This window comes from Daucus carota, chromosome 2 (assembly GCF_001625215.2).
Source record: "Daucus carota subsp. sativus chromosome 2, DH1 v3.0, whole genome shotgun sequence".
NCBI classification, from domain to species: domain Eukaryota; kingdom Viridiplantae; phylum Streptophyta; class Magnoliopsida; order Apiales; family Apiaceae; genus Daucus; species Daucus carota.
The window spans coordinates 36,682,388-36,706,343 of NC_030382.2; the positions used below are offsets into that span (position 1 = coordinate 36,682,388).

The 23,956-nt window shown below is 33.3% G+C and overlaps 2 protein-coding genes and 1 long non-coding RNA gene across 3 annotated transcripts; 1 reads left to right on the forward strand and 2 right to left on the reverse strand.

Moving 5' to 3' along the window:
- Nucleotides 1-2: 2 nt before the first annotated feature.
- LOC108208864 (uncharacterized) lies at nucleotides 3-1,623 on the reverse strand. The gene is made up of 2 exons (XR_001804443.2): nucleotides 1,153-1,623; nucleotides 3-240 (listed from the first exon to the last, which is right to left on the reverse strand). It is a non-coding gene; the product is annotated as an uncharacterized LOC108208864 (long non-coding RNA).
- A 4,942-nt stretch (nucleotides 1,624-6,565) lies between these two features.
- Nucleotides 6,566-9,953, reverse strand: LOC108208509 (two-component response regulator-like PRR1). The gene is made up of 3 exons (XM_064087309.1): nucleotides 9,500-9,953; nucleotides 7,013-7,186; nucleotides 6,566-6,884 (listed from the first exon to the last, which is right to left on the reverse strand). The coding sequence occupies exons 1-3, from the start codon at nucleotides 9,845-9,847 to the stop codon at nucleotides 6,696-6,698; spliced, it is 711 nt and encodes a 236-aa protein (XP_063943379.1). The 5' UTR covers nucleotides 9,848-9,953; the 3' UTR covers nucleotides 6,566-6,695.
- Nucleotides 9,954-16,227: 6,274 nt separating this feature from the next.
- Nucleotides 16,228-23,302, forward strand: LOC108209453 (kinesin-like protein KIN-5D). The gene is made up of 23 exons (XM_017380363.2): nucleotides 16,228-16,361; nucleotides 16,631-16,819; nucleotides 17,016-17,145; nucleotides 17,272-17,427; nucleotides 17,518-17,994; nucleotides 18,099-18,196; nucleotides 18,287-18,443; nucleotides 18,556-18,625; nucleotides 18,763-18,839; nucleotides 18,935-18,988; nucleotides 19,083-19,163; nucleotides 19,295-19,406; nucleotides 19,623-19,709; nucleotides 19,796-19,971; nucleotides 20,069-20,230; nucleotides 20,313-20,420; nucleotides 20,505-20,663; nucleotides 20,747-20,830; nucleotides 21,602-21,807; nucleotides 21,922-22,023; nucleotides 22,117-22,226; nucleotides 22,518-22,669; nucleotides 22,798-23,302. Exons 2-23 carry the CDS (start codon nucleotides 16,641-16,643, stop codon nucleotides 22,996-22,998), a joined length of 3,138 nt encoding a protein of 1,045 aa, XP_017235852.1. The 5' UTR covers nucleotides 16,228-16,361; nucleotides 16,631-16,640; the 3' UTR covers nucleotides 22,999-23,302.
- The last annotated feature ends 654 nt before the right edge of the window (nucleotides 23,303-23,956 follow it).

Genomic DNA, 23,956 nt, shown 5'->3' on the forward strand with positions numbered 1-23,956 from the left:
GATTAGAAATTGAGATTTTGTATTAGTCATTAACAGTCAAACTAGAAACATGGGGAGTGAAACAAAAACTTGAATCTAGCATAATGAGACAGAGAGTAATAGTAGTGGATTAATAGTAGTGGACCTTGCTTTATCTCATGAGGTGTGTAGGCAATTTAAGCTTAGAATGCTCGTCCGAAGAGTTTTTATTGTGTTTTTTTATTACTCCCGGACAGTCTCCGTCCATCTCCTCCTGTATCGCTGTAATAATTATATTAGATAAATAAAATTTACAATGATTTTCACTAAATGTAAAGATTATCTCAATGTATAGCAGTTTAGCCAATTAAAATCTAATTAAACCTGTTCGTGCGATCAATTTAAGAACTATGAAAGAGAGAAATCCTAATTTCGCACAGAGAACATGTTTAACATATTTTAAACGGACTGAAAAAGGGATGTACCGTACAAGTTACGACGTCAATGAAGGGAAAAAGAAGGAATGTTATTCAAAACTTTGAGAGAGCAAAATTTGAACATGTTTATCAAGATTCAAGTTCTGGAAGTGTGAAACAAAATTAAAAGATTGGCAGCTTACCAAAAGCATCTCCAACCCCAAAAACTCGTAGCTAAAATTGTCTCTGTGGCATCTAGGTGACACTTATAAAGATTCTCTAAAAATTTTAGCACTCCAACCCTCCATCCCCTTAACAAAAAACATAGCCAACCATGTTTGGTTGGTTATATTTGTCGAACCAAATTGAGCCCTTAGGTATAATTTTACACAAGCACAATTATAAATAATCCCATTGGAGCATATCCATGTCCCCTTAGCAAAAAATTTAAATAATCAATTTAGCCAATCAATATAGACAACCATTATACATATTCCCCTTGGAGATGCTCTAAGAAACAGCAAGACACTAACAAAGAAGTTTTCCCAAGTGCTAGTGTTATACAACTCAAGCTAAGACAAGCAGTTCAAGACTTGCCCAACAACAGCAAACACCAACTACAAAGAACATTTCACCAACTGCTTACCATTTCATCATTAAACAGTAATATGCAAATTCTTATGAGGAAATAGTTGTACCAATCTGAGGTAAAGTGGTGTAAAACAGTGTGCAATACCCAGTATCAGTATAAGAGAAGGCACGACATGAAATGAGGTACCTGTCAAGAACAGAACACAATGAAACATCGATGATTTTCTGGATCAGTGCCTTCTGCTTGTATACAATGTATTGGAATTTGAACATGGACGAAAGGCATCTAAGGAATGACTATTGAAGCCTGTTGCATTTGTTAAATCTGTGGAAAATTTGAGATATCAGTAGAATGAAAAATTTTGTGCAGGGAAAAAGAAAATAAAATAAAATGTTTGTTTTGCCAGGAATTTTTGTAGTTCCTGAGAGACATTCTGTGTGTTAGGAGATATATTGAGACCCCACTGTTACATGGACTGTGTAGTTGAGACATTCTTGTCTTTTTCTGGAAGGAAGTTTCCTGGAATTTTACAAATTTTGTACAATATGGAAGTTCCCTGAAATTACAGCCCATGAAACATCATCATTCGCACAATAATTCTGTGGTTTAATCAGTCACTGACATTTGTGAAGAAAGCACCTCGTAGAACTGATGATTCTTTCATCACTGCATCAATGTTATCCTGCTCTGTGGTGCTGCATAAATCAAATTCTAGCCATTTCCAGATTTTTTTTAAAAAGATCTAATTTATAAAGTTACAATTAGCATTTATTTAATAATAATTCTTTGTATTTGATGTCATTTTTATTAAAGCATCTCAAATGAGGTTGTGTATCATTGTTGGCTAAATAAGATAAGGGGATATTTTCAATAAGATGTCGGCTAAAATTACAGATAAAGGTGGGATGGTTGAAGTGGGATATTTTCGAGATATTGACAATATTTTTTATTTTTGATATTTCAACTCACTTTTTAGCTAAGAGCATTTCCAATCATGAAAAAATTTTAGCTAAAAAATGAGTTGGTATACAAATATAGCCAATGTCTTGAAAAAATCATAATCCAACCATCCTCATCCCTTGTAAAAGAGCATCTCCAATTGTGTCGGCTACAATCGTTGTTTAAATTGGATCTGTAAGACATCATGTAAAATTTGCTGAACTGGTAAGAGATTGTGTTTCAGCGGTATTGACTGTAATTGAAAGATAGTATGTTATTAATATTTAGATTGTTGTAAATAAAATATAATATTTGTTTAATATGATAATAAATGATGTATAATCTTCCTACAGATTTCATATAGACATGCAGAGATTCGACAAATATAATTATCAACTAGAAGTTGGTTAAAACTATAGATAAGGGGTGGGTATTATGGGTTGGAGTGTGATTTGTTAGAAAGATTGATCATATTTTTTTTATTTTTGATATGCCAACTCAATTTTTACCAGAAAGTTCTCCATGATTTAAGATGTTCTAGACTAAGAAAAACTAAAAAAAATCATATCTAAATTTTGGTTACTCACATCATCACAGCATACCAACATCAAACGACTGCCGCATAACCATTATCACTTATCTCATAATATAAAACACCATAATCTCAAAATAAAAATCTGGATCCAAACACGATCGTATGACAAAAGATCATTGCTACGATAACAAATAACAAAATGTTCCATAAGATAGCTGCAAAATAAAATGAGAATGTACCCGAAATTTAAAAATGCTACAACATAAATATTGATCACATAATCAATTAGGATTATGAATTAGTAAAAGTATGTCTTGTTTTATAGAATACATTCACACAAAACATAGGATATATTCACACAAAATAAGTCATCTTCGAATTTGATATGTTTTTGAGCTGTATATAACTTAATTGATATGCTCAGAATCTTTACTCCCTCAAGTTCCTCGGGGTTGAGCTTTAATCTGAAAAAAAAAAATGCCTATAGACAAGTTGAGACAACCACCAAACCTTCCTTTATTTTAATTTACTTATGATGCCTTTTGTTGATTTTTGATCTTAATGCTTTGTTATAATATCAGATCGTATTGCTTTGCATGTGCTGCAACATCTTTGTGCCATTATTTTTTCAATTGTAAAGTGGCATGATTAGCTAGAATTTAGAAATAGAGTCTATGCTAATTGTATAAGTTGAAGTGGTGGTGCAATATATTATTGTACTTTGCTTAAAATCATTGCTATAGCTTCTTTTCCAGATTACTAGGGGTTCCGACACTCATAGGGCAGGATCTTGCTTATGAGTGTCTTGCTATGCACTGCCATTTGTAATTCCAGAAAGGTGAGTTGAGTTTGATGTGCAACTTGGTACCTTTTTAGGTCAAGTTTTGAGTGCTGCACTGATAAATTTGAACAGTTATTTCATGGCATCTGTTATTAAACATACAAATTAATTTATTTTCATGTGTTATCAGTGTTTGAGAATTTGTGTATAAGAAGATTTAGTAAGATATATTGTAAGCAATGTGTAAATCCGTCGTAAATAGACCTGATTGTTGCGGTGAAGATGGCAAAATTCACATGTCATTCAGAAAAGCAAGATTTGGAGGCATCATATCAACTTTAAGGTGATAGAGAAAGGCTCAAATGGTCTTATGTTATATTTCAACATTTCCCTCACTCGAAATCCCATTCGGAGAGTCGAAATTGAGACTTCCGTCAAACCAACCTTAAGGTACTAGCTAGAGGAAGGCCTCAAATGAATCTTATGTTATATTTCAACACTCTCCTCACTCGATATTCTATTTTTGGACAGAGAGTCGAATTTGAGACTTCCACCAAACTAACATTAAGGTGTTAGAGGAAGGTCCCAAATAGATCTTATGCTATATTTACCTCCATCAAACCAGAGTTATGATACCGTGTTGAGAATCAATCCATCTAAGTACCTTAAAAAAATGTTCCAAATGGATCTTATGCTATACTTCAACATAATTGAAAAAGAGTAACATAGAATCATAACATGCATCGCTCACAATTGAACTTAATTTTGTCTTCATAACATATATTATGGAGATGTCCTTGATGTTTAATAAAATCTTCTGGCTACTATGTTGCTTTGCGAACATCGATCGAAGTAAAGAATAAATAGTTTCGATCCAGCTGCTATGCAGCAGACAAGATGGCGGCCGACAAAAATAAGACACAGCCGTTCTCTCCCACTTCCTGGGGGGCCAGAATTCAGCGTCAGTTAGATTCATCCTGTGTAGGAGTATTTAATATTACAAGGTTCATAGCATGATTAGGTAACATGAGCGACCAAATGATTAGGGGAAGAGCATGATACAGGACGTGGACTAATTAATCTCAGTTATAAAAACATTAGGCATGGTTAGGATTCTGTGTAAAGCCAGATGCCCACTACAACAATATTAATCTATTTACAGAACTCCATCAAGAAAGTAGACGTTATCTGACTTGCATTTCTGCAGACTCTATTAATGCAAACAATGCTTCTTATTTGGGATTTTGTTCTTTGGACATTAATTTTACTGCCTTTAATTTAATTTTTAAGACATCTTTGCATGTTTTTTGTTCAGATGGTAAACTTTCTTGATTGAATGAAGAAAAGTTTCAAGTAGATCTTATGTTATATTTCAACCCTCCCTCACTCGAAATCTCATTTCTTGAGTTGAAGAATGGATCACGGGCGCTCATCTTGGGAACAATTAATGACTCCGTGTCCATATTATATTGTGAGAATATTGGGGATGACAGATAGTCAAACTTGAGACCTCTTCCAAATAGATCTTATGTTATATTTCACACTTCCCTAACTTGAAATCCATTTTTTGGGTGAAGAATGGATCATGGGATGCCCGCGCAATTAATGCCTTTGTTTCTATATCCATATTATATTGCCAATATATTGGAGGTGATAAATAGTCAAACTTGAGATCTCCGTCAAACTAGAACTCTGATACGAGAAATTGTAAGATGTCGGAGAAAGTCCAATATGAATCTTTATCTTATTTCACAAAGCTTTCTCTCTTTTTTTCTTTTATCCACACAGTTCGTTTTCATTTTTAGTGTAATCTTCTCAAAAGTTAAAAACTTATTATGTAAATTTATTGGGTACATATATACATGTCCTTTGGTCACATGTTAATTAAACTTTTTTGAAGAAGTTTTCTCTTCTTTACTTTTATATAATCACGTATTTTGTTTTTCTTTTGACATTATAAGGATGAAATTGTTACCGATCTTATTTAGTTTTACTGAAATTTTTGGATTTAGATTTATTTTTTGAACCCGAATTATTTGTGAATCAGGTTTGAGTTTTGATTGTACCAATCCAAAGTTTGGATTTAAGATTTTGGATATTTTCGAATTCGTGTTTGGTTGAAAAATCGGATTTGGATTTGATATTTGCGAGACACATCCGATTCTCATGTCTACGACATTAAGATTTTATCTTATTAAACTCCGGAGACGAAAAAAAAAACTTTCTCTCAGATGTATTATTTCTGTACGATTTATTCATATAAAAAAGTTATTCTGATAAAAATAAAATAAAATTCTGTGCAGTATGATATCACACAAAGAAATGGTTCAATGTATTAAAGACATAATTAAACCGAGGACTCCATTCCATGCATTTCTACAAAATTTAGTTGGCTCGAAGTAATTTCTTATTAAGAGAAAACACTAATACATGTTTAGGTACACAAACTTTAAACCTAACATACCTATAAGGTTAAAGCGGCTAAAAGCAAGTCAGAACATATATTTAGTAAATAATTTATTTTTCAAATCACAACTTTTAGTTGAAATTTAATGTAATCTTTTTCTAAAGTCTGAGATGCATCTAAAAATTAGCAGCAACTATTTTTAGGCACGGATATTTCAAAATAATGGTTCCCTCAGTCGATTCACACAGTTTTACGTGGGATATTTTATAATAGGGTTTGTCTAATGTATGCGCATGAGCACATGCTAAGCACTTACTTTTATATGTTTGGAAGATTATAATTGGTGTGGTCGTTGTATATGCAGAGATTATTCCACCATTATTAAGAAATATGAGCCAATCAAAATGAGTCAAAGTTATATATATTTGTTAGTATTTAGCATGTGTACATATGCACACATTAGAAAAACCGTTTATTAAGTTTATAATAAAGACAATGCTAAAGGAAGAAGAAACCATACTGCAAGCTCTCTGGACAGGTAAGAAATTAAAGAAGTACTGCTGAAGATTTCGCAAATTTTCATCTTAAAAGTTCATTTAAATATCTACTGTTTACATGATGAGAGGTCCTTAGTATCTGCAGATCTCAATATTAAGCTTAGGGGCTGTTTGGTTGAGGTTAAAATAAGTATTTCTTACTTAAAATAAAAAAAATGAAGTAAAAGTTATTAGAAGCAAATTAAGACTTGTAAGTGATTAAAGTGTTTGGAAAAGAAGTAGAAGTCATGAAACAAAAGCAAATATAAGTACTTTTTGACTTTACACACAATAAAAACAAACAATTGTTTCTAACTTATAAATTCAGAAACCGGAATTTTAAGCCCCGGCCAATAAACACCCCCTTAGTATCGCTTGTAACTTAAAATGCACAATTGATCGAGTGCTTTTGAATCTCATTAGACACGAATACAACAACATATATATATAAGAGATAAAAGATTTTTTCAGCTACCACTTATTATTATTAGCTACATTAATAATAATTATATGTTATATGCAGGGAAGTAATTAAGGAATGACATTTGCAGAGAAAGCATCGACAAAACTGATCCAATTCTCATCATCTTCTTCATTATCAGCAGCAATGTGATTCCATTCATCTATAAGATGAACTCCCTTGTCATTTTCATCACTGTTCTTCGCAAATCTGCCTCTGATTCTCGGTCGACTGTCAGCTAATGTCTTTCTGCATACATACTGTTCTCACAACATATATACATGTCAGTAAATTAAATTAATATAAGATCTTGAATAACTGTAATGATAGAAGTAAAAGTAAGAAAGGTCATATAGAAGAAAAAAAGGTAATTAAGAAAGCTAAGTACCTTAATTTTCTTGTTGAAATTCCTGAGGTTGCGCTTGCTTCTGTATTTCTCAATCTTGTCCTTTTTCTCTTGTGGACTGCACTTGCATGCTTTAGCGTTCATACACTCAATAATGCTGCTCTCATTTGACAATGGACTTTGTGATCGATGGTGCTGTTGTGCCATGTTATTTCTCTGTCGCATCAACTTCAAAATAAGCTAGTGTTTCTCATCATCAAAAAGTTAAGATGTAAAGTAATCATAGACACTTATATTATCACTCCCAAATAGTAGTGATGAGAGAGTACTGTATGTTACTCAGAGATGAGTCAACAATTTAATTAATTACAATTTCCTCATAAGTTAAAAAACTAGTTACTCATGAGACATGCAAATCTGGTCATATATAGGAAATTAGAAGATGGTTATCGATATATATATATAGTTGATGGTGTCAAATCCCGGGTCATTATCTTGAATAGCAACAATTGGACCCTATAGCTGCAGTTGCATGCACCAGAGGATACCATGATTACATTTACACTTACACTTACACTTACACTTACACTTTCACATATACTTCGAGAAGGCATATGGCAAGAGCTTTTTCAACTTCACTCTAAACCACTTGTAACTGTATCAACTAGCTAGCTCCCACAACTATGCCAAATACTTTCTACAACAATGTAATGCTACCTTTTCCGAGAGATTATTATTATTAATATCGACTTGTAATTGATAGGACATGATATGCATAAGATATATGTGATACACTGATACTCATGTTTTATATTCTCGGTCTGTCCCCTTTTATATGTCTATTTGGGTTTTCAAATTAAAAAAGTTAAATTGATTAAGTTTTAAGTAAATACTAGTTGAGAAGCCGCGCGTTGCGACGGCCTATAAAAACTATATTAATGATTCAATATTGATATTAATAGAATAAAATAATTTTGTAGTTGTCTATAAAAACTAATTAACGTTTCAAAATTAATATTTGTAGGAGAAAATAAATTTTATATTATAAAAATCTTGATGTAATACCAATACCAATATATAAAATTGTAAAATTGGACTATAATTCATGGTGAAAAAATGAAAATAAAGTTATACAGGTAATTAACAATTTAAAACACGACGAATTTTAATTTTATTTGTGTTTTTTTTGAAAAATAATTATGTTCTTACATTGTCACCTTCCGCCAATTTTTTTGGATTGATTGTGCACACAAACATCTAACTTAAATCCGTGAGTTTGTAGTATTGAGAAAGAGGAGGTTGTGTTTAGATGATCCAAAACCTTACGATCTACGGGGGTATTTATAGGTGCAGAGAGACTTGTGTGCTACTCTTTCCTATAATTAAATAATCTGAAACAAAATTAGATTAAAACTTTCAAATTACTATATTCCGTAAATAATCCAAAACAAAATCAGATTCTGATACTTGCTTCTAATATACCCAAAACTAATAAAGGTAGTTCTAATTTTTGATATTTTTCATCCAAAAATTCCATATAATTTAAAAAATAGAACGGACCGATGTGGGAGGCGCCATCTACAGCCCCTCGCTTCTCCACCATATTTTCCTTTATACAAAGTTAATCATATAATAATTAACAACAAACATGTCCGATGAACAAAACAAATATTATAAAAGAATAACCAACAAACATACATCACTAATAGTTAATTTATTAATATCATCCATCAATATCATGTCAAGACTATATTCTTTTCCCTTGTTTGAATTTGTCGGCTCCTACATAGCGATCTATAACTACCTTTGCTTGCAACAATCTTTATTTTTTTAATACTATATAAACAGCCTTCACTTATTGTTGCAGAAGAACGGCACCACCGAGTTAGAAATCAAGCAAGAGAACTATCACCAGAGAGAGGTAGAGTTGTGGTATTGAGAGAGAGAAGTTTTTGTTTAGATGATCCAAAACCCTACAATATATAGGGGTATTTATAGGTGCAGAGAGACTTGTGTGCTACTCTTTCCCATAATTAAATAATTTAAAACAAAATCAGATTAAAACTTTCAAACTACTATATTCCATAAATAATCTGAAACAAAATCAGATTAAAATTTTCAAACTACTATATTCCATAAATAATCTGAAACAAAATCGAATTCTGAAACTTGCTTCTAATACACCTGAAATTAAAAAAAGTAGTTCTAATTTTTGATATTCTTCGTCCAAAAATTTCAGAAAATTAGAAAAATAAAACGGAGCGATGTGAGAGGCGCCACCTACACGCCCCTCGCTTCTCCTTTATATAAGTATATTGATTATAAATTATCTATTTATTATTTTTAAAATCTGAAAATTGCATACTTTCTACTGATATAATTTTATTATTTTTCTCGATTACATGATACATGTAAATTTCAATCAAAATAGTTTAAGCTGGAAAAACCATTGCATGTACTTCAGTCCTCGCTGTTTAGGTGTGTAAACTGTACGTGCTATATGTTATTTGCGTAAATTAGTATGGTTACCTCCAAATCGCCAGTGCTGAAAGCCTTTCTCACCGGAGCGGAATCATCATAACCGGAGAACTGAGTGAGCTGGTGGTACTGAAGGCCATATATATTTCGGTCAAGTGAAGAAGGAGAACCATAGCTACTGCCCCCACTATAATTACACAGTTCTTCTTGCTTCATCATCATCATCATCTGTGTTGCTGAGTACTCCGGCTTATACTCATTGCTGGGAATCATCAAGCAATCAGCTTGGACTGGAATTGCGAGGTTGTCCAGGAGCGGAGGATGTCCGAAAAAGTCGGTGGAAAAATCATTGGTGGTGGTATAGTTATTAGTACAGCTGGTGTTATTGTATCCGTACATGGCGTGTGGTGTTTTGAGTATGATGTTTGTGTAGCTCTGGGAGTGTGAGTGAGTGAGGTAGCTACACAAGTGAAGATGATGAATAGATGATACGAGTAGCGAGAGTGTTCGACTTGCTACTTTAAAGCGTTTTTTTAAGTGCTGGATGACGTCATCAGCCAACAGAGTCAAATGAAGAGTTGACTTCACTTACTATCACGGGCAACCGCACCTTCCAATTTCTCAAATCGTTAGACTTTCTTTTGAGTGTTTTTACGGGTGATTTACGCGGCTTAAAAAACTCCGCTTTTCATATTTATAAATCCTAATGTATGTCTCATGTCTCAATCGGTTAAAATTTATTTTACACCTATATATAGGTTTTTGGCCTCCTGACTTTTTGAAATTAAATCAAATAACTCTTTTAAATAAGCACTTAATTCAAATTATAAATAAATAAATTTATGTATCAAGAATAAATAAATAAATAAATAAATTTAAAAAGATTGCTCTCTCTTCGTACTTATAACTATGATTATTTTTGACGGTGTCGTTTAAAACTGTTTTGTAACTAGTAGGTCTGCTTGGAAGTGCTGTTAAAAATAGTTGTGCTGGTAAAAAAAGTGCGGTTGTGGAAATCAGATAACTATTCAGTAATTTTTTTAATATTTATTTATTTTGAGTTATAATATGAAAACAAAAAAAAGTTAGTGAGATTTGATAGTGAAATTTTTAATAACTTTCTGCAAAAACTGAAAATAACTTTATCCAAAAGCACCGGAGGACCTGCTTTTTCTAAAATCAGCTTTTCAGCTGAAAGCTGTTATTCAGAAAAACTGCTTTTAGATTTACCAAATTATTTTTTTACATGTTTTTCAGGAAAAAACTATTATTGTTATTGTAGAAGCCAACTCAAACAATACCTAAGTGTCAAACAATTTTTTACCAATTTTTAGTAAGAAACTATTACTCTCATCTGTAACAGATAAAAGAGCCTAAAATCTGATCATGTTCATTTGACTTTTTGTGCATGTTACGTTCATTATTGACAAATTTCCATATCAAAGATGCCAATATATGGGTAAACATTACAACTCGAACAAGAGAAATGGAACTTGAACCGAAAATGATAATATACAGAACAATCAATCAATAACTTTAGAGCCTAATCGCTTTTCTCCCATCTTAATCGCCTCCACTTTCTAAGCTTCCAATTACTAATAAAGTTCAATTTTTGTACACGTTTTGGAACCCATGTACAAATCCTTTTTGCAGTTAAAACTGGGCCTCAAGACAATGCCACCCAACTTGAATTTTTGAAGAGATCATTAGACCCCACCACTTTGTAATTAACTTCTAAGAAAACCATCTCTAGCTTGCAGTCCTACATGTTAAAGAAAAAGCATAAAAGAATATTTATTTAATTCAAGTCCATGTGCAGAGCATAAAATACCCGATAATTAAATAATTTATTTAGCTAGATTAATCATCACTAATTACATTCCGTTCTTAATCATTGTTTAGGAGTTGCCTAATGCGCATTGTTGTCGTCAAGAGCACCTCTTCGTCCTTTCGTAATAGTCCTTGTTTTGTAGTAAAGACGAAATATAATATTTCAATTTAGTACTATATTTAGAAGAATGATTTCAGTAAACTGATCAAAATGTTAAACGGCATGCACATATACACGAACCAAATGGACGGGAGCTCCTAGTCACTACTACTATCATGTTTATAATGGTGGTGATAGAGACTGTTCAAAATTTGCTAGCTCGGTAGGTCGTTGACCAAATAAATCTTGGCCAAAAGCACAAGACAAGGGTCAATCTAGCTCATACAGGGAAAAACTTAAAAAAAAAAAATCTTATAACGCGTTTATTGTAACAAAAGTAATTAGTATATGTCGATCAATTATAGTCGGCAAATTAAATAAAGTTGACAAATAATTTTTTCCACTCAATAGGCTAACAAATTTTACGTATCTTTATTAGGTATGCATATGAACACATAAAAATTTTATTTTAAAATTTGATAGAACGAGAAGAATGGATGAAATCTAATTCACGTGAAATGCTTATTTCACTTCAATAATTATCATATAACGATTTTCATTATTAAAAATTTAAATTCACTTATAATTAATTATTGTTTTCTCATATATTTTTCCTTCTTCTAATTTTTTTATAATTTTTATCTCACTCCATTCAAATCAACGCAACACAAATTTTTACTACAGAACTCAACCCCCATATGCCAACAGCCCAATGAGAAGGATTATACAACATCTGTACCTGTAGCCATCAGTTTGCTTTGATGTATTTGACCTAAGCTAGCGAAGCCACTTTCTAAAATCTTAACCAAGGCATCAAATTACATTGACCCTGCACTCTGTAGATTTTCAACAGCAAGTAATGGAGTTGAGCTCAAATGCTCAATCACAGTAGACTCATTACATGAAAGATTGGGCGGTGGGATGTTGAAATGGACTGACAAAGAAAGGCGAAAGACAGAATAACAAAAGGCCCCCTACCCCTCTTACAAAGATAAGAGCTAACCCAATCCAACAAGCACTATGGTCATTTTCACTCCCGTTTTTCTCTGTAAAGTTGAATAGGAACCGATCTCTTGAATCTCTAGACACGGCTTTTATCGAGGAGGTCCGGAAAATTTTTGGCAAGAGTCAACTCTGGTTTGCCATTTTCACAGTTGGGTTAGGTCTCTAATCATGAGAATACGCTCGCTCGCGTGTGCACACACGCATTGCTTTATTTTACGGTTCGATATCGTGAATTATAAATCGTACCATTTTATTTATTCGGCAAGGAGCCGATTATGCATGCAGGACGAGCATGGCTACTGTCCTCGCGACTCCGCACCGAATTGAATTTGTTATCGCAGATGCATTACAATTTACAGCATTGGGATAACAAATATTCAATAAAATATTCCCCGGATATCTTAAAGTTCTGTGATAACAGTTAATTTGATATGATTGTAGAACTCTGAAATGGAGTAATATAATTTTGAATGAAGATTGAAGAAATGCTGGAAAACATCTCTGTCTGTGGCCTCCTGGCACAAACAATAAGTTATCAACTACACGAATGAAACGTTTACGGGCCCGGCCCAATTTCGAACTGTTCCTGCTGCGGGCCAGCATAAAAGTTCCAGCCCAAATCAAGTAAGAATGTAATGAACACTCACTCAGCATTCACCAATATATCGCAAATCATTCGCAATCTTACCCATAAATAAGAATCTCCACCGAATTGGCTAATATTGTAATCGTAAAATATTATGGACATATTTGAAAGTTAGAACTTCGGGTAAAATCAGAGATTTGTGGTATTTTAGAAGTTTGATAATTTGAATCTGATAATGTTATGTTTGATAATTAGCCAATTAAGATAGAAATTTGAACTTATATATAAAACTAATTTTCAAAAAGCTACTTTGACGAGTTTTTTGGGTTAGAAGTTTGGGTATGTATCATAAAAAGTTAATCAAACACCTAATTTACCAACTAGTTTTACAAGAAATCGATACTCAAAACATCTATTTCAATCGGCTAGTCAAAAATATCTAATTCAATTCGCTAACAGCGAGTAAATGTTAACCGTTAATTCCCAAATAAGATCTAGATAAAAAAATTTGAATTCCTAAAATATTTTGTAGCCTACAAAATACTATACTTTGATGGTATTGCTTATAAATAAAATATATCACTTCAATATAGTAATATATGATATGAAATTTTTCTACAAATTTTTTACAGGTCCGTAGAAGCTCCACAAAAAAATTGCTAGATATACCAATTTTTTTCTCAAATTCCACGTATCATCTTTTAATTGACACATCACTAGTTTAAAAACTCTTTTGAGAAAATAATTGATACTCTTGATCGACAATTTCTTTATACAAGTTAAATGTACCATTGGAGTTAATTATTTTGTATAATTTCTAAAATAATTATTTATAATATGTATTAGTGATTTTTAGACATAAAAAATATATTACTGGAATTGAGTTTTTGACAAAATTTCTAAATTTTTATTTAAAATATATATTAATGATTTTTAGGTAAGAGTTACGCAGGATCAGAATATCTAAACCACACTCGCTCAACATTCACCAATATGATAATATTGTTGACGATGAAAAATCTCCAAAACGTACTTCTCAATATCACCTTAACACTCATAATTTCGTAGAAAAATTTATACATGCATAAATTGGTTTTACATCGAAAGTGTGACATTGGTACTAAAAAAGGGAGCAATATTTATTAAACTAAATATTTTAAGGTTAAACTTGAGAAAAACGCCTCATCTTATATTTCACGTCACTTGTTTACAACTCATCTTAGCAACTTTGCTAGAGAGCATGTGAATGAAAGAAGGCTTCATCTTGATACAGTATGTAAAGTGAGAAATTCATGATAAGAAGATTAGAGTTGCCGAAAGTTGTTACAGTTCTTGTTTACCCAGGTGGGGAAGAATCAAAACCACCTGCTCTCAGATTGTGTGTCAGTAGGAGCGATTGTGAAGTGAAAAATACGCACAAATATTAACTTACATTCCTCTATACGTAGAGTGCCACTTAAGTTAACATTTTCACCCTCACTTAGTTGGCCAGTCAGCCTGCAATGAAACCAATTTTCTGGTGCTTTTGTAGATTCCACAAAATGAGTCCCACTGCATTATAGTAAGAGCCGTAAAACGTTCCGCAAATGGAGTCGAGTCGGGTTCGACTTTTTTGTATTTTGCATTACTAAATGTGATAAATAAATTTACCAGAGGCTAATAATAATATAATAATATAATAAAATAGTTATAGTTAAAGATTGCGTTTTTAAAATTAAATTATTCATATAATTTAATCCAGATACCTGATACGTGCAGCATCTCTGATCTCAACTCGTTATAGTTTGTCTGAAATATAATGATTCATATGCACCCGACAGCTCCACATGTTTGTTGAAATATCGTTTAAGTGCATAAATCATTCTTAATGTTTTCCATGCCTAAAACAAAGATGTAAGTACTAAGTGAATGAAGTTTCTAAATTAAATTCTTTAAATGCTGAAATCAACAACCCTCCTGATTCCTACGATTAATTTATTAGGGTAATATTACCTTGTCTTTTAACAATTCTAGAAGTTCAATTTTTACCTTGTAAATATAAAAAATTTATTAAGTTGATGAGTGATATGATACAATGCTACAACAACCGTTACAGTGTCCGCCTCCCACTTACGCGGACATCCCAAGTTAAATCTCATCATTACAAAGTACAAGACAAACAGGATAAAAACCATGCATAAATCTCAAAAGAACACAGAAAAGGACAGTTGATACATCAAACAGACAACCATGCTGGGGAGCAGGTATGGATCCGCGCCCGATACTGTAGCTACAGTGACGGGAAAGGACCGATATAAAGAGCTCCCTAGCCAAAGTGAAAGGTAAGTGCAAATTCTCTCACAAAACTCTCCCCACAAAGCATACCACACCATTTATATTTAGAGTTATAACTTTGTGATGACCTCACTTGTCAAGCATTTTGATCACTGATTATCACGTCGGAAGCGCGTCACGGGACACCTCCCCGTGCGGCGTTGTCTTGCGGGTTAGGTCGCGACCTGAATTTCCCAAAACAGTGCATTGGAACCCTAGACGAGAAAAGGAGTTATCAATGAGCATGATAACCATTGCGTATATATAAATTTAATGAACACGATACACACACATGTTAAAGATATATTTTGGTTTTAACTTATCAAAAGAAGTGCAATAATGTAGCATTATACCTTTTTATCTTTTTTTTTATCTCTGTTCTAAAAGATTAATCACCGATTAATCCTGTTCTATAATTTGTCGAACTTATTAAATTTCTGATTAATCACTGATAAATCCGATTAATCTCCGATCAAGTCAATTGATTTCCGATTAATTCTTATTCAGTGACTTCACTGATTAAATCTGATTACCGCTTTTTACAATACTGTTTTTTATGATAGAATTTATATGAGATATTATTTTATTATTCATAATTAAATAAGTTTTGTATTTCTAGGTAATCTACGACTATATAATTCAGTTACTATGTATAAAATATGACTCGGTGGCTGACATTTACTAGTATTTCATGTATATTTTAACTTTTCTTGATAAAAAATTGTAAATTTATAAATTACAAATTTATTAATAACAAATATCGAAATAAATGAGAAACGAATTCGAGACTTTTGACAGCTTGCTAATTTGAAGATGCAGAAAAAGCATATAGGAAACGGTCACAAACAAGACGGAAACATGCAAACGTCGTGATCCTATTTTTGTATTATCGTCTAAGAATTCAAACGCATCCGTAACGGCCATAAATTTTGAGTATTCACATCCCCTTCACTTTTATTTAATTTAACCTATACATACAACTTACATACATAACATCCACACAACACAAACCTCTCGCTCTCTCGTCTCTACATACTTTCTTACCTGCCGGCCACATTACATACAACACACACACACTAGTAAGTACACCATTACTATACTTACATCTTTCTATATCTACACATTTACGCAACTTTACATATTTGGATTGTTCTTCACTTTGATTACTTCTTAGATTCTGTATTTAATTCTCCTGTTTATACTTGCAATGTGTCTATTGATTCGTTTAATACATGTTGTTACAGTGATCGATTGTATGTGTGTGTGTTTTGTGAGATTCGATTTGATTTGATGAGTTGAGCTGAGTTGACCTAGGTGTTTGATTGAATTGGAATTTGATTGTGATTAGATAGAAGATAATGGAGAGTAATGGAAGTAGAAGAGGTGGAGGTAGTTTCGTGTCGATTTCGCCTTCTCAGACTCCCAAATCGAGTGAGAAAGCGATCAGAGATCTGCGATCCGAAGGCGGAAATGCCAGCTTCAAGCATGACAGTAGAGGAGAAAAAGGTGTCAATGTTCAAGTCATTGTCAGATGCAGGTGCTGATTTTGACTTATTTGTTAATAATTGTGTATTAGTGTGAAATTTTGTTTGTTTCGATTCATAATTATGTATGATTGCGGATTTGTAATATGTTGTGTAATGCGAATTTGTTGCTAAATTTTTTGTCACAAGCTGAAGTGGTAATTGTTTGAGACTTAATATATGAAATGTTGTGATGATGATGTATTGTAGGCCTTTGAGTGAGGATGAAATTAAGGCGCATACACCGGTAGTTATTACGTGTACTGAGAATCGCAGAGAAGTTTGTGCAGTCCAGAATATTGCTAGTAAGCAGATTGATAGAAGCTTCATGTTTGACAAGGTCTGTTATTTATATTATTACCGATTTAGTAGAAGATGATGTACTGTTTTAGCTATTTATTGTAATGAAGTATTATTGGTCCTGTTGAACTATTAAGATTTTTGGAATTTTGGATGGAATGTCTAGGTCTTTGGTCCTGCATCCCAACAAAAGGATCTGTATGAGCAGGCTGTATCGCCTATTGTGTACGAAGTTCTTGAGGGATATAATTGCACTATTTTTGCCTATGGGCAGACGGGAACAGGAAAAACATATACAATGGAAGGAGGTGGGAGGAAAAAGGTGAGATTTAGAGGGCAAAATTAACATCCTCGTCTTTGTATTGTTTAAGTTGATTTCTCTAACTAAAGCTTTATATTGTTTCATGTTCAGAATGGGGAGTTTCCTAGTGATGCAGGTGTTATTCCAAGAGCTGTTAAGCAAATATTTAATATATTAGAATCTCAAAATGCTGAGTACAGCATGAAAGTTACTTTTCTTGAGCTGTACAATGAGGAGATAACTGATCTTTTGGCTCCAGAAGAATTTTCAAAATTCATTGAGGATAAATCTAAGAAACCCATAGCACTAATGGAGGATGGGAAGGGAGGTGTTTTCGTTCGAGGACTGGAAGAGGAAATTGTATGCACTGCAAATGAAATTTACAAAATTTTGGAAAAAGGTTCTGCTAAAAGGCGTACAGCGGAGACCCTTCTTAACAAACAAAGTAGCAGGTCTCACTCAATATTTTCTATCACAATTCACATTAAGGAGTGTACTCCAGAAGGGGAAGAAATGATAAAGTGCGGGAAGCTCAATCTTGTTGACCTAGCTGGTTCTGAGAATATTTCACGTTCTGGTGCAAGAGAGGTAAAATCCAAGTCTAAAACTTTATAATAATGTAGGCGACATGTATGTTTGGGAAGTTTATATCTTGCCCAATGGTTAATCAAGTGTAAGTGGTCTTTTTGAAGGGGCGAGCAAGGGAAGCTGGAGAGATTAACAAAAGCTTGCTTACACTTGGTCGAGTTATAAATGCACTAGTGGAGCACTCCGGCCATGTACCATATAGGTATATTTCTATTTGCAACCATTTTCAGTGATTTGTTTTATGCGGAATTGGACAAATTACTTACCAACATAATTATTTTTTATATGTCAGGGATAGTAAATTGACTAGGTTATTGAGAGATTCCTTGGGAGGGAAGACAAAGACATGCATAATTGCCACAATATCACCCTCGGTCTATAGTTTGGAAGAGACACTAAGCACTTTAGATTATGCACACCGTGCTAAAAATATCAAAAACAAACCAGAGGTTAGTCACTACTTTGGTGATATCAGTGTTTTTTAATCTCATCATGTTCTTTTCTCCCTCTTCCAGCCATAAGTCTGACTAAGTATAATCTTCTGGTTGATTATAATTTCAGATCAATCAGAAAATGATGAAATCGGCAATGATCAAGGACTTGTACTCTGAGATCGATAGGCTTAAACAAGGTACAGTATTCTGATGCTTATCCCCCCATCACCTCTTGCACACTTAGGTCCCACAGAATGATTTCCTCTTTTTTATACCATTGTCTAATGTCATATTTATGGTCCTAATTTATTAATATAATTATTTTTTACAAAAGAGGTATTTTCTGCAAGAGAGAAAAATGGAATTTACATACCAAAAGATCGCTATCTTCAGGATGAAGCAGATAAGAAGGTTAGTCCTCGTAATTTATTTTGAAGGTTAGAATCACCTATCTAAGAGTGTTGGTAGTGAAGTAGTATTGAGTTTGGTTTGAAACTTTTTTACAGGCAATGGCTGAAAAGATTGAGCGCATGGAACTTGATTTTGAATCAAGAGACAAGGTAATTACCTCTTTTTTACATTCCAAAAGTTTTCTACCAATTCACTTTCTGTAATTTGATTTGATTATTACTTTTTCTTTTATTGTTTTTACAGCAATTTATGGAGCTCCAGGGACTTCACAATTCTCAGCTGCAACTAACTGCAGAATTAAGTGATAAGCTGGAGAAAACTGAGGTATCACCTTGTATAATATTTCACTTTAGTAGCCAATATCCTACCTGCCATTGGGCTATCATTGCCTCTTGTTTTTTTTTCCTGAGAATTATCAAGTTTTTACGTGTTTCTTCTTTTTTTTTGTGCTTCAGAAAAAGCTTCATGAAACAGAACATGCATTGGTTGATCTTGAAGAAAGACATAGACAAGCAAATGCAACCATCAAAGAGAAAGAATATTTGATTTCTAATCTTATCAAGTCAGGTAAGTTGCATGTTCACTGTTGTACTTGGCATAGTTATATACTGCAGTATCTATTTATTCTTATATGTTAGTGCTTATCATCTCATATATATTTTCAAGGGTGAATGTTATTCTACAATAATATTTGACTTGAAAAATGTTATCGACTTGAAACTCCACATAGTTTATCACTAATAAATTCTAGATACTGATATATGATTGTATGTTAATTGTCAGAGCGATCACTTATCGAGCGGGCATTCGAGCTACGAGCAGAGCTCGAGAGTGCTGCATTAGATGTGTCTAACCTCTTCACCAAAATTGGTCTGTATGCAGCATTAAGATATCAAAGCTAATTAAATAATTAATTACTTATGCAAGTTTACTAATATTTTCTGCTGATTACTCAGAGCGCAAAGACAAGATAGAAAATGGAAATAGAATCCTTATTCAGAAATTCCAGGCTCAGCTATCCCAACAACTTGAAATCTTGCACAAGACTGTGGCAGCTTCCGTCACACAACAAGAGCAGCAATTGAGAGCCATGGAGGAGGACATGCAATCATTTGTATCCACAAAGGCAGAGGTACAACTTTGTAAGAGTTGTGTGATGATAAATGTTCCATCGGGATTTTTATTGTTTGTGTTGAGAGTTTCTTTTTCTTCTTTTTCTTTTGATTCAGGCTACCGAAGAACTTAGAGAAAACCTAATAAAGTTAAAAACCATGTACGGTTCTGGTATTGGAGCTTTGGATGACATAGCAGGGGAGCTTGATGAAAATTCCAAGTCAACAGTTGGACAATTGAACAATGAAGTCTCTAAACATTCATCTGCTCTTAAGGATGTATGTATCTCTAACATATTGTTTCTGTAACTGAAAACATCTTATCTACCGTCTGTCTTGACTATCACTTGTGATCTACCAGCATTTTAAAGAAATAGCTTCCGAGGCTGATACGCTTCTTAATGATCTTCAAAGAAGTCTCTACAGTCAGGAGGATAAAATGACTTCTTATGCACAACAGCAGCGAGAAGTTAGTGGCTCTGCTTTATTTTACAGTTACAGATAGGGTACAGCAATAATGATCTTTATACTAATGGTGACACTATTTATGCAGGCACACTCCAGGGCCATGGAAACTACACGATCAATTTCTCAGATTACTGTTAACTTCTTCAATACATTAGACACACATGCATCCAATTTGAGCCAGATTGTGGAGGAAGCACAAACAGACAATGACCAGAAATTGTCTGAACTTGAAAAGAAGTTTGAGGTAACATAGTTATTATATTTGAATCGGAGCAACATGGATGCTTCATTTCTCTTTTCTAATGTCTAATGTCTGTGTATCCCCAGGAATGTGCCGCAAATGAGGAACGACAACTTTTGGAGAAGGTTGCAGAACTACTTGCCAGCTCAAATTCCAGGAAGAAGAAACTGGTATCCCTCAAGTTTTTGTTTTTAATAAATCATTATAATTAGCAGCGACTACTGTTACAAGCTCACTTTATTTCGGACTGCAGCTAATTCTTTTTGGTGAATTAGATGCAGAATAAATTAATGATGAAGAAGAATACACACACACACACACACACTATTATATTTCCAAGTAGACAAGAGTCATCTTGTTTAGGTATTGATGTGTTTAAATTAAGTATATACCCAACACCAAATTATAAACATCAATGCAGCATTAACTGAATGCATGCCAGTTGTAAACGCTATTATTCACATATCCAGTTGTTAATTGCAAAATGGTCATCTAATTTCATCTTCTATCTGCAGTTAAGTCAGTTAATTTCTTTCTCATATATCTTTATTGTAAATTTTCTATTTGCAATGTACTGTACATAAAAATGGTTGTATAATTTAATCTTCTATCTGCAGTTAGGTGAACAGTTAATTTCTTTTTCTTATATATTAACTGTAAATCTTCTATCTGAAATTAATATACATTTTTTTTCTGGTAAAAAGTAGGTATAGAGTAATACTATATCTTGGTTTCTTAATGTAAATTTAATTTGAAGTTTCTGTGCATCTTCTCTCAAATCCGCTCTATGAGTTGATAATGCAATTTGACTTGGTTTCATAATGCAATTTGACTTGGTTTCATATCACTGATGTGTAGGATCGGCATTAAGTATTCACATTGCAGTACACTCTTTGATAATTTTTAGTATCCTTGATTATGTTTCTCTTCACATAATGCAGGTTCACACTGCAGTCACTAGCCTTCGAGACAGTGCAGCCAGCCGGACCAACAAATTTCAACAAGAGATGTCAACCATGCAAGATTCAACAAGTTTAGTTAAGGTCGAATGGTCGAGCTACATTGGCAAAGCTGAAACACATTATACCGAGGATACTGCTGCAGTGGAGAGTGGAAAGAAAGATATCGAGGAAGTTCTCCAGAAATGGTAACAGCCGCTTGTGATTATCAGATTATAACTACAATCATGTTCTTAGTGTTGCAACTTAGTTTCTCCTGTTAAAAGCGTCCGACTTAATATGCAATTATATGATTTTGGCAGTCTACAGAAGGCAAAAATGGGACAAAAGCAGTGGAGCAGTGCTCAAGAATCCTTACTTAGTCTGGAGAAAACCAATGTTGCTTCCGTTGATGACATAATAAGGTTTGCAAAGATCTTCTGAACAGGTTCCTGTGTTCTTAAATATTTGTAATGTCATATATTGTATTAATGTGTCTTTGCTGCTTTTCTTACTAGGGGAGGAATGGATGCCAATCAAATATTACGTTCTCGCTTTTCCACTGCTGTGTCATCTGTTCTTGAAGATGCAAATATAGCAAGCAGGAATTTCATTTCTTCCATAGACCGTACGTATCTAGTTCATATATACATAATCAACATCATTGCAACATTCATTGAATTCTAGGTACAACCACTCTTGGGCATGGTTTTATTCCAGGGAAGATAGTTATATTAAAAAAACTAATCATAAAACAACAAAACAGAACTATAAATACTCGAGGCCCTGTTAGGATAGTAATCTCCATTTTGTGCTTGACAGTTAATAAAAAATTTCATTTGCTCAATAGACCAGAAGTATGTAGTTTGTCATGTGACGAGGCCAACATGACTAATTAATATACAACAAACCCTTGCAGACTCGTTGCAACTCGACCATGATGCATGTAGTAATCTTGATTCTATAATTACACCCTGCTGTGGAGAATTAAGGGAGTTGAAGAGCGGACACTACCACAAGACTGTAGAGATCACAGAAGACGCAGGAAAATGCCTCCTGACTGAATACGTGGTAAGCATTAACTTATGTTCAATCATGACTACACAATGTAAATGCCTTCACATGCTTAAGTTAGTCTTAGAGCCAACTATGATTACTCACTTCCCTAAGTCTATATCTATCCTTTGCCATACAAACAGGTGGATCAACCCTCATGCTCGACACCCAAAAAAAGATCATTTAATCTTCCAAGCATCACATCTATTGAAGAGCTTAGAACACCTGCATTTGAGGAGCTGCTGAAGTCATTCTGGGAATCAAAAGCTTCGAAACTTGCAAATGGAGATATAAAGCAACACATTCTAGGGGACTCCCGAGTTCCCCTTACTGCTATTAACTAAAAACAGGTGGGGGAGCAACCAGGATAGGACTCTGTACAGTACATGCAAGTATATGTTAGTCGAATATATGGATTGGAAGGCATGTGGGATATGTATTATGCATTTCCCTTGCTGTATTATTTTTTTCTTTCTACCACCTATATATAGAGTACTACTTTAGAAAATGGGAGTTTCAGTTTATTGAAACAATCCACATTGTAGTGTGCTTCTACTTCACCCGCTAAGATTTAATATTCATTTTGTTAAACTGAAGTACTGAACCATTTGAGAGTTGTGAATGAGATATCGACCGATGCTCTATTTATCTGCTTTTGTTTTTGTTGCGTGTGGTTGAGGAGAATAGAATGGTAAAAATTAAAAAAAGGAATTTTTTTTACTAGAGATCGAGAAGTTTTGGAAAATAGATGAGTGAATACAACAAAATTGTTATAATGAAATTTACGAAAGAAATTGAATATAAGAAAGCTGGGCAAGAAATGAAATGAAAGGAGTGAGAATGAAATTTTTGAATGATTACACTTCACAGATTTCAAATTCGTTTATGTCATCTCATATCCATTTTACTCAACCAAACACATCATTATAATTATTTTAACTTTTTTGAGTTCTATAAAGATAATTTTAGCTTTTTTTGAGTTCCATAATTTATACATATACGTGCTTGAATAGTAACATAGCATGACTTTAATGATTTCACACATGTGCAGTGTGGCATGTTCAAAAGACTCTCTGTACAAGTTTCAAGTAGAAAAAAGCTTGACTATATAAATGTAAGAGTTTATTCTCTCTGCTAACACATGGTTCTTTATAAATTTAAGAGTTAATTTGTTTTAAGTAATAAAAAATTCATTCCCTCTTATTTATCTTTTATTTCCCCCTCTTTTTGAGCTTATATATTAATAAAATACAAAATAAAAAAAAGTATAAAGAGTATTGTTGGACTTAAAACTTTTAAATG